This window comes from Salvelinus namaycush, chromosome 35 (assembly GCF_016432855.1).
Source record: "Salvelinus namaycush isolate Seneca chromosome 35, SaNama_1.0, whole genome shotgun sequence".
NCBI lineage: Eukaryota > Metazoa > Chordata > Actinopteri > Salmoniformes > Salmonidae > Salvelinus > Salvelinus namaycush.
Genome location: NC_052341.1, coordinates 21,187,051 through 21,204,313, shown reverse-complemented (window position 1 = coordinate 21,204,313; position 17,263 = coordinate 21,187,051). Strand labels below are relative to the sequence as shown.

Below are 17,263 nucleotides of genomic sequence, written 5' to 3'. Positions count from 1 at the left end.
ACTTGAGACATCTGTGGCATTGTATTGGGACAACGGCACATTTTAGTGGCCTATTATTGTCCTCAGCACAAGGTGTAATGATCATGCTGTTTAATCAGCTTCTTGATATGCCACACCTGTCAGTCAGATGGATGGATTATTTTGACAAAGGGGAAATTGCTCACAAGGATGTGAAATATTTTTGTGCATATGGACAATTTGTGATCTTATTTCAGCTCATGAAACCAGCGCTTTACATGTTGCATTTATATTTTTGTTCAGTGTATTATTGGCTGTCATTGGCGAGATATGTGTTATCTGTCCCACCAATGTCTGATGGGTTGAGGGATGGGATTCAACCAATTTCATCATGTGATGGAAATGTAGCTAGTGAAATAAGCCATTTCAACATACAGCTATTTTTCCAATGGTACAAACATACTTTATTGTACAATTAAATTGGCAAAAAAAAGACCAAAATAACTTAAATAAGAAACCAATGAAAATGGAGCAACAGTTATTTATTTTTTGCTTCCTTTCAGCAAGCACCAAAGTATTGTAACAGAAAAGTGGTCAAAGATTCCATTTGAACACTAAACACAGTCTTAATTCCAGTTTCTTTAGGCAGAAAGAATAAGCAAAACAAAAATTCAGTTGCCATGGTTTGTACAGTGATTCAGTATGTATACAAGTGTACATTTCATCAAAATGGCATGATATACTCAAACAGCCCCAAAGAGGGCTGTGAATGACCGCAGTGTCATTTTACATCACCATTACATCTTCAATACAAAAAAAGTTTAATCTATTAATTCCTGTTGCTTCAAGTTTTATTTTCAAAAAAATAAAATTAAATAATATCTATATATAAAATACAAGCTTTCCTTGTTTTTTTATAAAATAAGTCTCAAGATATATTGCCACTTGTTTTTTCCCCTCCCCCAAATCTCAACCTTTAGAGAAAAATAAGTGAACTTGTGAAATCTTGTGTAATTCTTTAATGCGAGGCAAAATTATGAATTCATTTTCTGACCACAGTAATAAGCCTTCTCACGTTTTGTGCATGTGTTCATGTGAATGTGTTGGTGTTCACAGCAATCAAGATGTTATGTTGCAATATCCCCAGTTTAAAAAAAATATATACACAAAGGCTCATTGGTGCTCATGACCTACACCCCATACTGTACCTTTCAAAAATCAATACTTTTACATAGTTTGGGAGACCAGGTTGCTAGGAAACCAAATCGAGAAAATCAGCAGTAGAAAAAGAGGCTCTGCTCATCATAGGTCTGAAAGTCTGTACAGCGCAAATGTATGATTTTCATTTTATTATTACAAACAGTATTTCATTAAAGTCCAGTTTTTGTACAGTAATAACATTAAATTAAAACCAACAGTCAGGGTAAAAGAAGAGGGGCTTGTGACCAGGATGAGAGGGGAAGAGGGGCTTGTGACCAGGATGAGAGGGGAAGAGGGGCTTGTGACTAGGATGAGAGGGGAAGAGGGGCTTGTGACCAGGATGAGAGGGGAAGAGGGGCTTGTGACTAGGATGAGAGGGGAAGAAGAGGGGCTTGTGACTAGGATGCGAGGGGAAGGGTAGCATCATTGACAAAAGTTAAACGTTCCTAGGAAAGCCCTTCACACCTTCCCCATATCCCCTTCATGTTTCAGTTCATGAGGGTATATACACACACTACATGGAGCCATCCATCAATCCTCCAAATCAGCTGGCAACATCAGTAGTAAGTTTCTCATCCATCGTCCTGTTTGTAAGTGTAGGGGTAAAGGGGAGTGTAGGACAGGGTTACCCAAACTCTGTCCTGGGCCCCCCCCCGGGTGCACATTTTGGTTTTGCCCTAGCACATCAGTTGCTTCAAATAATCAAAGCTTGATGATGAGTTGGTTATTTGAATCAGCCGTTTACTGCTAGGGCAAAAACCAAAACATGAACCCGGGAGGGGGGAAACCCTGGCGTAGAAGATCTGGGCATCCAACGACCCGAGATGCTCACAGACAATCCTAGAAGGCGATCAGCCACCCCCTGCTCACCTCCCCAGCAATAATGTTTCGGTTTCACTTGGATCCCTAACAAAATCAGGAAAAAAATACACTTGCCCTTCTTTCAACCCTCTCGGTTTTTGGACAGTCATTAACAAAAATATATTCTTCTATTTGAATTGTAGCAGTTGCAAAGTACATCTGCCCCCCCACCCCCCCCAAAAAAGATATGACATTTGTTTGTAGATCCAGCAAAAATAATATTGATAATTATAATAAAAAAAACACTTCTCTGCAAAACAGATACAATCATGACTGGTTTTATGGAGGAAAACCGAACGATAGAAAGGTCCATTGTATTAACTCACCTCAATTGTCCACCACATTTAAAATCTTAAAAATATTTGTAAAAAAGGCAAAATTCTCAGTCCCCAAAAATATTACTTGTGTCATATACTAAGGAAGAAATCTCTACTGTCCAGAAACCCCTTACACATTTTGTACACAATTGGCAAAAATATATAGATATATATTAACAGCAATAACTTACCATTCGTTCAATTTATTCATTTATTGACTTGTAGATTTAACGTTGCATCTCCCATAGGAAGTTGAGTTCTTTTCATTTATACATCAGAAAAATATTAAATAAAAATAACTTCAAAAACTGCCATCCCCCTTCCAGCCAGACCCATGAGGACAGTTCTTCAGAGCACTGAGACAGAAGCAGTAGTAGGCTACATAATGTCTAAACTGTTGTGGCTGTTTGTCCCCAGGTCCTGGTGGTTATTACCCAACATGTCTGACTGCCCTGGGCCATGCAAGCCTCCCATCCCACTTATCTGGGACATCATAGCACTCGGGTCCGAACCAAATGTACCCGGGTCCCCAGAGTTAGCCTGCTGCTGTTGTTGCTGTGACAATTGTTGTGGGTTTTGGGGGGCCACCATACCAGGGTGGTGCTGGGAGAGATGACCCGGGTGCGGAGAGCCTGTCTGGGTCTGGGGGGAGATGCGGTGAGGGGAGGGCTGGGGCTGCATGCGTGGCGAGGGGCTGGAGTGGGGCGGCTGGGACTGTGGCCGAGGGGAGGGCTGAGGGGAACGCACCTGGTTACTGAGGGACTGACCGCCCAGAGCCTGGCCCTGGAGGTGGGGGTGTGGGGACTGGGCCATCTGCTGCTGGGGGCTCATAGGACTGCCGTGCTGGGCAGGCGAGCCCCCTCCTAGGTGCTGCTGCTGGAGTAGTCTCTGGTGAAGGGCCTGCTGGAGCATGGCATGGGAAGACTGGGGCTGACCACCTTGGCCTTGCTGGGGACCCTGCTGCCCCTGTTGGAGCTGCCCAGGCCCCCCACCCCCATCCTGCTGTTGCTGTTGTTGCTGCTGCTGCTGCTGTTGCATCTGGTGCTGTAGCCTCTGTTGCAGGGCTGTGGCTACCTGCTGGGACATCGTTCCAGGGTAGCCCTGTCCTTGTTGGCCCGGCCCTGGACCGGGCTGGGGCCCCTGGGGGCCTCCCCCACCCTGCTGCGGCCCTCCCCCGCCACCAGGCTGGGTCTGGCCAGGTTGACCAGGCTGGCCCTGATGCATGAAGCCCTGCTGGCCCTGACCCTGCTGCTGTTGTTGTTGGGGGGGCTGGGGCTGCTGGAACTGACCATTGTTACTCATCTGTTGTTGCTGCTGCTGTTGGAGGTGCCTTCTCATCAGAATCTCTCTGAACTGGGGAGTCATGTTGGACATGGGGGTGCCTTGGCCTGCCATACTGCCTTGTTGTTGTTGTAGTGCTGCCATTTGCTGCTGTTGCTGCAGACTCCCAGGCAGGAGGGGGCGCTGCTGCTGCTGCTGTAACTGCTGTAGCTGAGCCATAGTGGACATATTTACTCCTCCGCCTGCCTGGCCCATGTTCATCCCTGGCTGGGCTACTCCGGGGTTTACGTTCACCTGCTGACCATCCATGACCACCTGGTTACCCCCAGGGCCCATTCCTGCCCCACCAGGGGCCCCCTGGAACCGCACGCCTCCGGGCCCCCCTCCTCCCGGGGCCCCCGGCACCCCTGGACCTCCCTGGTATCGGGCAGCTCGCTGCTTGATGAAGGCAGCCATGAGGAGGGGGTTGGAGCGGAGGATATTGAGGACCTGTTGATGCTGGCCGGGGGAGCTGGGGGAACGGAGGGTACGCAGGAGGTCCTGTAGAGCTGCCTGGGGGAGGTTCCCTGTTCCCACCATCGCTGCCGCCGCCCCGGCCACGCCCCCTGGACCTCCCATCAGCCCCATTAACCCCCCTTGCCCTGCCTGCTGTTGTTGCTGACCTTGCTGTTGTTGTTGCTGGACAAGCTGCCGCTGCTGCTGTTGCTGGGCGAGCTGCTGTTGTTGCTGCGGTGTCAGGTGACCCATCTGTCCCATCATGCCTTGCCTCTGCTGGGGTGCCATCCCACCCGGGCCGCCCCACTGCTGTTGGTTAGGATTCTGGAGTTGGGCCTGCTGCTGGAGCTGAACCTGGGGAGAGAGCTGCGACTGGGGGCCGCCTTGCTGCTGCATGCCTCCTTGCTGCTGCATGCCTCCTTGCTGCTGCATGCCTCCTTGCTGCTGCATGCCTCCTTGCTGCTGCATGCCTCCTTGCTGCTGCATGCCTCCTTGCTGCTGCATGCCTCCTTGCTGCTGCATGCCTCCTTGCTGCTGCATGCCTCCTTGCTGCTGCATGCCTCCTTGCTGCTGCATGCCTCCTTGCCCCACCACCATCCCCTGCTGCTCCATATGAGTCCTCCCTGCCACACCCTGGCCCTGGGGAGCCATCCCCTGGGGCCCTGCAATGCCTGCTCCTGGGTGGGCCATGCCTTGCATCTGGGCCTGGGGGTTCTGGTGGTGGGGGTGAGGGGGCATCATGCCTCCACCCTGGGCCGCCTGCTGCCTTTGGAGGATCTGGGCTTGAGCCTGGGCCATCTGACGCTGTGTCTCTGCCACACGCTGAATCTTCAACGCTATCTCCACCGCTGCCGGAGGAGGCCCCTGTTGCTGCTGCTGCCCCTGGGGCATGGAGCCCTGGCCGGGGTTTGCCTGCTGCTGTGGAGGTGTGGCTGGGCCCAGACCGGGTTTGCCCAGGGACTGGTGGAGGGGAGAGGCACCTGGAGGTCTGGGGGTGTAAGGGGGAAGACCTCCTGGGTGCTTCATCTGCTGGACATTTGGAGACTGGCCCTGCTGCTGCTGTTGGAGCTGTTGTTGGACCATCTGTTGCTGCTGAGGAGAGTTCATCATTACCCCTCCACTATGCTGCATCTGCTGCTGGAACTGGTGGTGCATGTGGTGCTGCTGGGGAATGCCGCCCTGCTGCTGTAACTGCTGCTGTTGCCCTGGGGGGCCCTGATCCATCCCCTGCTGGGGTCCGAGGGGCATGTTCCCCTGGGTGGGGGTCTGAGGCGTGGGGGGCTGTGTGCCCACGGACATGGGGGTACTGGGCCCTGTGGTGCTGTTGTTTCCCGGGGACGGTAGCCCACCGTTGCCCCCCGGTCCCGGAGGTGGCTGACCCACCCTCTGCATACTGGCCATCCTCCTCCGCAGCATCTGGGCCTGCTGGAGCCGATGCTGGAGCTGCTGCTGCCTCAGCTTGTGCTTGATGTTCAGACAGAACGGTACGGGACACTTGTTCTCCTGGCAGTGCTTGGCGTGGTAGCAGCACAGGGCGATGAGTTGCTTGCAGATGGGGCAGCCGCCGTTGGTCTTGCGCTTGCAACCTTTCGTATGCTGCACCACACGCTTCATCTTCTGGCAGGACGGCAGGCTGCAGTTGGCGTTGCGACACTGGCAGGCGTGAACCAGAGACTGGATGCAGCGCTGGATGCTGAGGCGGCGCGAGTCTCCAGGGTTGGCGATGGACGAAGCGGCCGAGTTGTTGCTCTCGTCATCCAGGCCCAGACCCAGCTTCTCCATCTTGTGAATGTGCCCCTTAGAGTTGTAGCAGGTGATGCACAGGTCATAGTCCTGGGACAGAGAGAGGAGAAAGTAGCATATAGGTGTTGGTTACACCACACTTTACTTATCATCCCCTTATTAGAATTACCCTAAAACAAATCTTAGTTTGACTTTTCAGCCAGTTACTCTTCTATACCCTCCTAGCCCACTCTATACCCATCCAACCCCATCCAATCCCCCTCCCCAGAGCCAGATTATCCATTTTGCTCAATAACAATATATTTTTTTAAATGTATAAACAGGTACTGTATCATAAGTGTAAACATCTTTCCTACCTAACGCAGTCTCTTCTGTGAGCTGCTCCACACTACAACCCGTTGTGAGCTGCTCCACACTACAACCCGTTGTGAGCTGCTCCACACTACAACCCGTTGTGAGCTGCTCCACACTACAACCCGTTGTGAGCTGCTCCACACTACAACCCGTTGTGAGCTGCTCCACACTACAACCCGTTGTGAGCTGCTCCACACTACAACCCGTTGTGAGCTGCTCCACACTACAACCCGTTGTGAGCTGCTCCACACTACAACCCGTTGTGAGCTGCTCCACACTACAACCCGTTGTGAGCTGCTCCACACTACAACCCGTTGTGAGCTGCTCCACACTACAACCCGTTGTGAGCTGCTCCACACTACAACCCGTTGTGAGCTGCTCCACACTACAACCCGTTGTGAGCTGCTCCACACTACAACCCGTTGTGAGCTGCTCCACACTACAACCAGTTGTGAGCTGCTCCACACTACAACCAGTTGTGAGCTGCGCGCTTTTGCTGCCTGACAGTTGATATTTTGCTCAAACTAAGCTGTGTATGGGCGCGTGTAATAATTTATCTACATAACGAACTGACAGCTTTGGGAATTAATATTTTTTCCCCCATCAATTACATAGCCTAGATTGAAAAAAGCATTATTACAACATTGTTTTCGCGGGCCCAGTGAATGGTTTTCACTGACGTGGATGAATGAATGGCCCAGAGGGATAACAAAACCTCCCAGGGCCAGCGGGAAGGCCCACAGGTAGCCCTGTATGTCCAGTCCTGCAATGAGTAGATGGGAGAGGCAGGACTTGCAATGTGTCGAGTGTCTCAAATAGTCCTATTTTAGCGTTCGGCAACGCAGATGCTCGTTGACGAGAGCGAGCAATTTGGATGCAATAATTGAATAACGTACTCGTTATTATGCAACTCTCCCGCACACAGTGAGGCCAGTTTGCTTTCCCTGTAAGCTACATACTACACCACCTGAGGAAGTGGGAACTCAAAATACATTAGCTAGATTACTTTCATGTCCTACAAAAAAAACGTTCCATCTGTAGGCCTAGGCTACTTGATGTATTCAATGTGAATGGCATGCTACGCTCCACAGGTGCATCGTCTCTAAACCATATTAGCCTCGCGCCACGCTGCTATGTAAAGTGGTGTCATTTGCTCAATATTGAGAAATAAATGTTACTCACAGAAAGCTTACACTCTCCTCTCTTTAACAATTAAACAGTAGTTGCTTTAAAAACTGTTTTTCCCGCAATTGCAATGTATATGCTTGCGCTTATCAGCATACAGCTCTCCCTCATGCACAGATGGGAAAAGGGGGAGTGAGGTCGGGCAGCAAAACAGAGATAGGGCACTTTAATTGCAGGGAATCAGGATAATGCACATTACTGTTGACCAAACAGTGGTTTTAGTAACCCCCTAAAAAAGTACAAGCAGGAACATTGTGTAGCCTAATAATTGAAAATTACAGACTTAAACACGTGTTGTAAGAGGAAGGCAATGTTGGTGTTACATTTTCTGTTTATTGTCCCAGCTCTTCTCTTCCTCCACCCCTCTAACCTGAACCCTAACCCTCACCTCGCAGACGGTGCAGTGGTAGCGTGTCTCCACGTGGCCCTTGCACTCGTTGCAGGTGTAGACGAAGCGGTCCTGGCTCTGGTTGTGGAGCTCCACCAGCATGCACATGGAGCTCCACTTGGACCTGCGCAGCGAGCTGAACTCTAGGTGTTTGTCGCGGGCCAAGGTGAGAAAGGCGTCGCGCCCGTCCATCAGGTCGCAGGCCATCAGGCCGTCGGGGTCCGTGATGGGGCCCAGCGTGTTGGACATAGGCGCCGCTATCAGACGGATCACAAAGAATACCTGGTGAGGAGAGAGCGGAACAGAGTTAAGGGAGAAGATATTTTGACCTGTTTTATTTTATGTGTTGTGTATATGTTGTCTGTCAAAGGTCATTTTAACTTGATTGTACAATAGAGGGCACTATATGTTGGGGTCATGGGTCACATGTACAGTTGAAGTCAGAAGTTCACATACACCTTAGCCAAATACATTTAAACTCAGTTTTTCCACAATTCCTGCCATTTAATCCTAATAAAAATTCCCTGTCTTAGGTCAGTTAGGATCACCACTTTATTTTAAGAATGTGAAATGTCAGAATAATAGTAGGCAATGATTTCATCTTTTAATTCTTTCATCACATTCCCAGTGGGTCAGAAGTTTACAGCCTTCCACAAGCTTCCCACAATAAGTTGGGTGAATTTTGGCCCATTCCTCCTGACAGAGCTGGTGTAACTGAGTCAGGTTTGTAAGCCTCCTTGCTCGCACACGCTTTTTCAGTTCTGCCCACAAATGTTCTATAGGATTGAGGTCAGGGCTTTGTGATGGCCACTCCAATACCTTCACTTTGTTGTCCTTGAGCCTTTTTGCCACAACTTTGGAAGTATGCTTGGGGTCATTGTCCATTTGGAAGACTCATTTGCGACCAAGCTTTAACTTCCTGACTGATGTCTTGAGATGTTGTTTCAAAATATCCACATAATTTTCCTTCCTCATGATGCCATCTATTTTGTGAAGTGCATCAGTCCCCCCTGCAGCAAAGCACCCCCACAACATGATGCTGCCACACCCGTGCTTCACGGTTGGGATGGTGTTCTTCGGCTTGCAAGCCTCCCCCTTTTTCCTCCAAACATAACGATGGTCATTATGGCCAAACAGTTCTATTTTTGTTTAAATCAGACCAGAGGACATTTCTCCAAAAAGTACAACCTTTGTCCTCATGTGCAGTTGCAAACCATAGTCAGGATTTTTTATGGCGGTTTTGGAGCAGTGGCTTCTTCCTTGCTGAACTGCCTTTCAGGTTGTCGATTTAAGACTTGTTTTTACTGTGGATATAGATACTTTTGTACCTGTTTCCTCCAGCATCTTCACAAGGTCCTTTGCTGTGGTTCTGGGATTGATTTGCACTTCTCGCTCCAAAGTACATTCATCTCTAGGAGACAGAATGCGTCTCTTTCCTGAGCGGTATGACGACTGCGTGGTCCCATGGTGTTTATACTTGCGTACTATTGTTTGTACAGATGAATGTGGTGCCTTCAGGCATTTGGAAATTGCTCCCAAGGATGAACCAGACTTGTGGAGGTCTACAAATTTTTTTCTGAGGTCTTGGCTGATTTCTTCTGATTTTCCCATGATGTCAAGCAAAGAGGCACTGAGTTTGAAGGTTGGCCTTGAAATACATCAACAGGTACACCTCCAATTGACTCAAATTATGTCAATTAGCCTATCAGAAGCTTCTAAAGCATGACAATTTTCTAGAATTTCCCAAGCTGTTTAAAGGTACAGTCAACCTAGTGTATGTAAACCTCTGACCCACTGGAATTGTGATCAGTGAATTATAAGTGAAATAATCTGTCTGTAAACAATTGTTGGAAAAATTGTGTCATGCACAAAGTAGATGTCCAAACCGACTTGCCAAAACTATAGTTTTAACAAGAAATTTGTGGAGTGGTTGAAAAACAAGGCCCAGTGAATGGGCCTTGTTTTAATTACTCCAACCTAAGTGTATGTAAACTTCCGACTTCAACTGTATATAGATAGCACATGAAAGGTTAGCACAGGTGAGAGAGGGCATACAGGTCTTACCATATCACAGAACATGCTCATAGATTTTACCTCTACACCTTTTCTATGCAAATATTTGTATTGGAACTAAACCATTTATCTTTTGTATGCTCAATAAATGGGAACTTCACCGGAAAAGAGTTAACGTTTGGAAAACAATTTCGGCTCTCTCCTGTGCCATGAGCTTTTTATAGTAAATCGCCACTACAACGGTCTTAGTGGAAAGTGTTTTTAGGTTGTGAAAGTGACTCGTTCAGATATTAAACCTGATTCTCACCAATTTACTACATAATGTTTGCAACTTATGTTCAGAAATACAATAAAAACACGCAAGTCACTCCCTCCTACCTCTTTGTGCTTCTCCATGCTGGCGTAGAGTTTCTGAGAGAGGTCATTGGACACGTTGGGCAAGCCTGGCTTCTTTTTATTGGCTCGGCTCATGCTGCTCTTATTCTTAGAAGTCTTCTTGGTGTTCTTCTTCTTGGCGTTCTTGCTGTCGCCCTTCGTGGCCTGGAGGTGAATTACACACACCACAGTAGTAACCATTTTTATTTACAACCAATGTAGAAATGCAATTCATACAAAAATCTATTCAACATTTTGTATTAAGTGAAACGTAAAAACAGAATCAAATTATCACACTGATTGAAAGAGATCAAATGAAATCACATCAAAACAAACCCAAAGATCCATATGAACACACTGCAATGTACCTTGTGGTAAATGTCCATCCCACTTACATCTATGCTCTCGTTGGAAGTGCTGTTTTCCTCTCTCTTCCTCTCCTCCTCCTCCTGCTCCAGCTCCTTGATGCTCTCCTCCAGCACGTTGGGCCAGAAGTCCCCCTCAAAGTACGGCAGCTCCTTGGCACTTGTCAGACGGTCCTCCGTGGCCTGCTTGAAGATGTCCTGAGCAAGGGACAGAAAGATATTAAACCCAGATTTAAGAAACACTCCACTCGTCCTGCTTTATGTAACAAATGTGTAACACCACTTCAAGTTGTCACAACATGAACAGTGATAAAATGGTGCTTCTCAGAGGCCAATCCATGACTGTCCTTGTGCGCTCAACCCTCCACTTACCGATGAAGACAATTTATAACAATTCTAACTTTGACCCCCGCAAGGACCCCTCAAGCCTCTTTACCTTGAAGTCATGCACAATGCGCTCTGCCACAGCCTTGTCCAGCATCTTCCTATACCACTCCTGAAGCCTCTTGGGCTTGGGGATCTTCTGGTCCATAGGGTGACAGTGGAAGATGTAGTCGTCCCCTTCACTAGGTGGGCACGCCCAGATGTGACCCGTCGTGTACCCCAGCTTCTTGACATACTCCAGGTAGCCAATGAGAATCTCATGGTAGACACCCGTCCTCAGAGAACGAGGCTGGAAGAAGTGAACACTGTCCAGGTACGAGATGTACACGCGTCTGGGGGAGAGATGGAGAGAGAGAGGAAGATGGAGAGATGGCGGGAGAGAGCAAGGATGAGGTCCAGTCCTTTGGGCATTAACATAAAACTGCTCCCCACGGAGTTGAGAAAATGTACCCTTCAAATAACTATCACCTCTGATTGGGAGGAGGACAGTCCGAGCCGTACTCCTGTACATGCATTCCGAAGAAGCAGACGTCAGCTCCATCGATGTCCTCAAACGCAAACAGGGCTTTCGTTCTGTATGGAAATGACTCACACATCTCCCCAGTGTCCACAAACCTGGAGAGAGACACGAGACGTCTGATGCTAGAATGAAAGCATGCATGCATACTAACAGGGTTGGTAGGTTACTTTCTAAATGTAATCCGTTAGTTTCTAGTTACAGTACCTATGCAAAATCATCAGTAACGTAACTTTTGGGTTACTCAAACTCAGTAATGTAATTGATTACTTTCACTTACTTTTCAATTACTTTCCCCTTAAGAGGCATTAGAAGACAAAAAGGATCCATCAAACGCATTTGGTGTGTCATCATAGTGGTCTCTGACTTGTGGTCAGACTTGCTCAGGTGAAACAAACTTAAGTCCAATGCAATGGTTCTCAATATTAAATCATTTCTAGGAAACAATTAAGTACCAAAATGTACTTCTTAGAAAGAACAATTACTCATGCAAAATTTTTGCTAGGACTGTCGGAGTGGTCCGAGTTGGGAGGGGAAACTAGCTATTGGCAGAGAGGTTTGGAACTCTTATTGCTCTATTAACCAATTTACCACCTGGTGATGTCACCAGGCAGGCCAAAAGGCTGACATTTCAGGCTCTTTTCAAAACAGCTCTTACACAGAAAGGCTATTAATAATTTTACAATTTGACCATATTATTCAAATCTCAGTGTGGAAATATAAAAAACACAAGAAAATCACCTTTTTGACTGCACTGGGCATTAATTTGCACCTTTTTTCCAATGCTAAATTGAATGTAATTTTTCTCTCAAAGGTGACATAACGTATTTTTTTCCACAAACATCCTTTCTGAATTTAAAAGTAATCCAAGTAGAAATCTAGTTTTTCCAAAAGTATCCAAAGTGACTACAATATTTTTGATAATCAGATTACATGTAATCAGTTACTCCCCAACCCTGCATACCAATATATTTATATATTCACCATCTTTCATCATTCAGAGTTACTGCTTCTCCATCTACCATGCTCTGGTCTCAAACTCTTTCTACCTTGCAATTCTGAAACGGACCCCCCCCCCCCCCCCCCCCCCTCAAATTCTGAGATTAAAAAAAGGTGATGCAATCCTCTCAGATTTACAGTGCCTAGGGGTAGTGGCTAGGGGTTGATTTGGGATTCAACAAATTACTACATTAACCCCACTCGTTCTGCCTCTTATCCCTTTCTCCTGTTCTACTTCAGGGAAACACGCTTACTATTCCCCCCAGTGGTGCATGTCCCTTACCTGGACTTCATGCCTGGTTTGACCTCTACCACCTTGTCAGAGACGTGGACCACTCGGATGGTGACGTCACCCGACTCAGGGTGGCTCTGACGCTTCAGGTAGTCATTCACTCTAGTCTCCAAATAACAGCCTAGCTTAGTGTGGGGCAACCCTGGAGAGAGGGAGATAAGGGTTAATTACAAATAAGCTAGGTAAAGAAGGGAGGAACTACGTCAAATGGAGACGGGTAAGTAATATTTAGGGTTAAAAAGTTTTATTTTAAAGACATCGGTACTTACTTTTGGCAGCATACTTGTTCTCTCTCCGTGTCTTATTCAACTTCTTTAAGCAGCCATCACAATTAAAACTGGTGGGTGAAACAGTTAATTAGCGTCAGTAGAGATGCCAGAACCTTCTAATAAGACTAACTGCTTCCTCTTCTGGTTACAGGGAACAAGGCATGCAGACAGACTTACCCTAACGGCCAGATAGTGTCGTTGTGCAGAACACAGATCTGGTGCATCTTACGTCCGCAGTCCATACATTCCACAAGTCTGCAGAGAGGAACGAGAGAGAAATAAATCAGACTGCTTACGTCGCCACAACTACATTGCGCTCACAATGCAATCACAACTTAAATTAAATTACTCAACAAGATATATACTTCCAACGGTGGACTTACAATTCAGGGTCCAGTGTGTCATTCTTCTTCTTCTCAAACTGATCTTTACCGATGGAACTGAAATTAGAAAGAGGAAATGTAACACCCATACCGCAACAATAGCAACCAGGCCACCCCCAGTTAAAAAGCCTCATGAAAAAAAAATACGTTGAAAGGGTAAGGTGGATGAACCCCAGTCTAACCAACCAATAAAATACAGCTTCATAAACTCCAAATGACAATCAAGGTGAAAGCATTGGATTCTCTGGCAGGGCTCTCATCCAAAATTTCATACAAAGTTTAAGACTCATTTAATATTTGGCCTGATTTTCAAATATGCAGTGTTTTCATCCCAATGTTGATTTACTGAAGAGGTGCTGCAGAACAGATGTAAGCCAATAGAGGAAAACCACAGTCTACGAGAGGTGAGACAAACAATAACTGCAACAGTAGAGATGTACAATAAAACCAAATCAACTACTGTAGGAGAGAATACCACAGAAATGGAAGGAAGACATTCACAATAACAGCAAATGGAGGTACTTTAAAGCTGATATGAGGGAGAAGCTTGGCATATGAGGAGTCAAATAAAAGCCTAAAAATAAAAGAATAAAATAAAGTTTACGTTAAACCAAAAGAAAAGTTGAGGGAAGGCTAGTGGATGGTAACGTTCTACTCACGTCGGAGGCTGGGAGGGGTCGTCTCCCAGGGACACGTTGTCCCCCTGGATTTCGTTGAAGCACTTCTCACAGAAGTGGTACCTGCCAGCAAGAAGCCCAAATTTTGGTGAACTACACCATTCCCAACAGCACAGCCAATCACAGAGAAGGCACGGAGAGGCAGCCACCAATCAAGGCATGACAGGGTGGGAGCAAGCACGCAGGCACACAGGAGACAGGAGGAGCGCAGAGCAGGCAGGGCAGGTGTCGTCGTCAGAACAGCCAATCATGATTCAGGATAGAAGGGAAAGGGGGAGGGATAGGTGGGGTTTGGAGGCGCATGATTGGACCAGACAAAAAGCAAGCCAATGCAGATGTCACAAGCATTGACGACACAGGGAGAGGGCAGAAAGGGTTGGTTGGAGGAATGATTTGAATGGTGAGGAGAGAAGGAGAGGACAAGACAACATCCAGGACAACAGAGCAGAAGGCCAAGGCAAAGCACAGATTAGTGTTTTGGGCAGGAGAAGATGAGCAAAACCATCACAGCTACATATACAGCAGTGACAGAATCAACTGGAGGGGAAGGAAGGGGAAGCCTGGGACAATGCAGATACTGAACAGATGAACAGCGACACAGACAATTGTTCTATTATAGAGCTCATTTTAAAGTGGATCCTTTCTTATTTTCAGTCAAGTATCAGTGCTGTCACAAATAATATTTGTGAATGTACATATTCGTACCTGATCACAGCCTACAGCTTTTGTTAGAAATTGAAGTTTGAAGAAATGTCCAGAAAGGCAGTAAAAAAGGACCGACTTAAAATGTAATTGCGTTAAGCACATGGATATTAAAATGGGGAAAAACGTGGCAAACTATTTATTCCCAGAGAAACACAAAATTCAACATACAGTCATTATGACATTGATCACCGTGTGTGTGGGTGTGTGAGACACACACTCGGCTCCCTTTCTACCTGTTCTGGTAGCTGAAGTAGGCCGCGTCCCGGGGTATAGTGCACAGCTGCTTCCCATAGCAGCACAACGTCTGGGGAGAAAACTCCAACTGAAGGAGGAAAAAAATGCAGGAAAGAGAGAAAGTTAGATGATAAATTAACACTTCTTTAATCCCAAAATTAACTTTCAAAAGAGATTAGTAGTAATATAATAATAACGTTATTTGTATAACGCTTTTCAATACAGGTAACAAAGTGATTCACATAAAATAACAAAAGTACTAACAAAGAAACAAAAGACAGGGGGAAGGACAATGAACAAAGATTACTAATTAAAAATCATACAATAAAGCATCTTTATGTTCAGTAGTGCCAGGAGTTGTACCGGACCATCCAAACAGGGAAAACTCTGGGCCCAATTCATGATAATGACACACCAATAGACACTAAAGGACAAAGACGATCGCTATATCACTATCTAGAGCTTCTTCACCAGCCAAAAACAATCAATTTTCATGGAGGCAATTTGGTTAGGCCAAAGGAATGTGCCAGTCCTGGATCACATGGCCCTTCAGGCTCATAGTCACAGTACATGACAACAGCTGTTCGGACTTATGGTCCTTCTGAGGGGCTTAACCCTGACATCCACACCACTTCTCTCATTTTCATAAAAAGGAGTCACTCCGGTCATCCCTGTGGACCGCTTAGCACATTCATGAGCAAAGTCATAAATAGCTGTAAGTTTATGTTCAATATTAAGTGTTGAAATGTAATATGGCGATGTTATGCCAACGCTGAAATTAACCACCCCTCGTCTCCATGCACAGAATTGGATGTGAAACTAGCAATGCAATAACCACATCTAGCTGGAAACTATACGTCACACACACACACAGCTGAATACCAACCAGACACACACACACCCATCTCACCTTCCTGCCGCAGCAGTAGCCCAGGCTGACCATGACGGGGTCTATCTCAGCCTCGAACACCTCGGCCAGCTTGGAGCAGTACTTGTAGACGCGGGACGTCTTGCGGTTGTACAGCCATGCGTTGTTCAACATGACCCAGATGTCGTCCACGTACTGCCAGGGTTCCTGGTACTGACCAGTGTCTAGCTTACGCTTTATAGTGGACAGGTCCATGGGGGTCTTCACTATGTCAAAGTAGTCCTGGAGAGGGATATGGTCAAGTCAAGTTCCCTTTATTATTTGACAAGTGGGAAATTTGTGTGTAAAAAGTACATATCTTTTTAATAGAACATTAAAACCAGACTAAAACAGTGTGAATATTCAGTACATACAGGTATGCCCAGTAGATGAGGGTCCACAGGCTGTCTGAAGGGCAGAGACTCTGGGTCCTGGCGATACAGAGACTCCAGGGTAGGCATCAAGGCCTGGCGCAGCTCCTCTGGCTTGAAGACTGAGATAGGTGGGAGGAGAAGAAGGGGTAGAGAGGTTAGGGTTGAAGTTGGATTCAGAAACCGACTATAACTCCGCAAGAACATTACCACAGAGATTGTGTATAGAGACGTTCAACTTGTACATAGTACATATGCCGTCACAGAATCATCAACAGAATTAAGCAGTCCTTACTCTTCTTCTTGTTCTGGGCACCAGACGGAATACCAGGGGAATCTGATCCCTTCTCCTCCTCTTTCGGCTCCATCTTCACCTCCGGTTTCCGGTCTTCCATCTTCACCCTTTCCTCACTCTTAACCCCCGACGATGACGACGTTTCCATGGGAACACCTTTGCCCCCTTGGCCTCCACACTCCTCTTTCTTCACCCCCTCCATTTTGATGGGTTTGTTCTCCGTCTTGATGTTGGATAGCTTCCCCCCCTTGGAGCAGCCTTCCTCCCAGTCGTCCTCCTCGTCCTGCTGCTGCTTGACCTCCGCCTTTGGGTCCACGGAGGCCGAGGCGTCCGACTGGGAGGCCTGCTGGGAGGCCGTGTCCACACTGCTGACTGACGCTGGGGTCAGAGCCTGACAGTCCTGGGACTGGAAGCCACCCTTCTGGGACATCTGTGAGGAGAGATCGAGAGAGAGCGAGAGCTAAAAGTTAGAAAAATATTGATACTACAAGAGAATGCAACAACAACCCCCATGGGAGTTACAGTGAAGGAGAGAGTCAGGCGAGAGGTCACAGAGGAAATTCCTAAATAATTGTTTACTACATTGGCCATTAACTGCTCCATTTTGCAGCTGTATGTATCATGGTGGAGTCAATGTTGTGATCACTTCTGTAAACCAATGTACTATTTATACCATGTGTTGAAAATGGACGATT

At 46.9% G+C, this 17,263-nt stretch overlaps 1 protein-coding gene across 1 annotated transcript in view; it reads right to left on the bottom strand.

Annotated features, from left to right (window-relative positions):
• Nucleotides 1-479: 479 nt before the first annotated feature.
• The window catches only part of LOC120029569 (histone acetyltransferase p300-like), a 50,980-nt gene continuing 34,196 nt past the window's right edge, over nt 480-17,263 (bottom strand). Inside the window, exons 15-29 of the mRNA XM_038974838.1 lie at nt 16,569-16,998; nt 16,277-16,395; nt 15,906-16,145; nt 14,995-15,083; nt 14,039-14,119; nt 13,380-13,436; nt 13,174-13,251; nt 12,997-13,064; nt 12,719-12,869; nt 11,388-11,534; nt 10,972-11,251; nt 10,566-10,733; nt 10,174-10,335; nt 7,783-8,064; nt 480-5,945 (exon numbers count right to left, since the gene is read on the bottom strand). Coding sequence (XP_038830766.1) covers nt 2,715-5,945; nt 7,783-8,064; nt 10,174-10,335; nt 10,566-10,733; nt 10,972-11,251; nt 11,388-11,534; nt 12,719-12,869; nt 12,997-13,064; nt 13,174-13,251; nt 13,380-13,436; nt 14,039-14,119; nt 14,995-15,083; nt 15,906-16,145; nt 16,277-16,395; nt 16,569-16,998 — 5,583 coding nt within the window. The 3' untranslated portion in view covers nt 480-2,714. The remainder of the gene's footprint in view (nt 5,946-7,782; nt 8,065-10,173; nt 10,336-10,565; nt 10,734-10,971; nt 11,252-11,387; nt 11,535-12,718; nt 12,870-12,996; nt 13,065-13,173; nt 13,252-13,379; nt 13,437-14,038; nt 14,120-14,994; nt 15,084-15,905; nt 16,146-16,276; nt 16,396-16,568; nt 16,999-17,263) is intronic.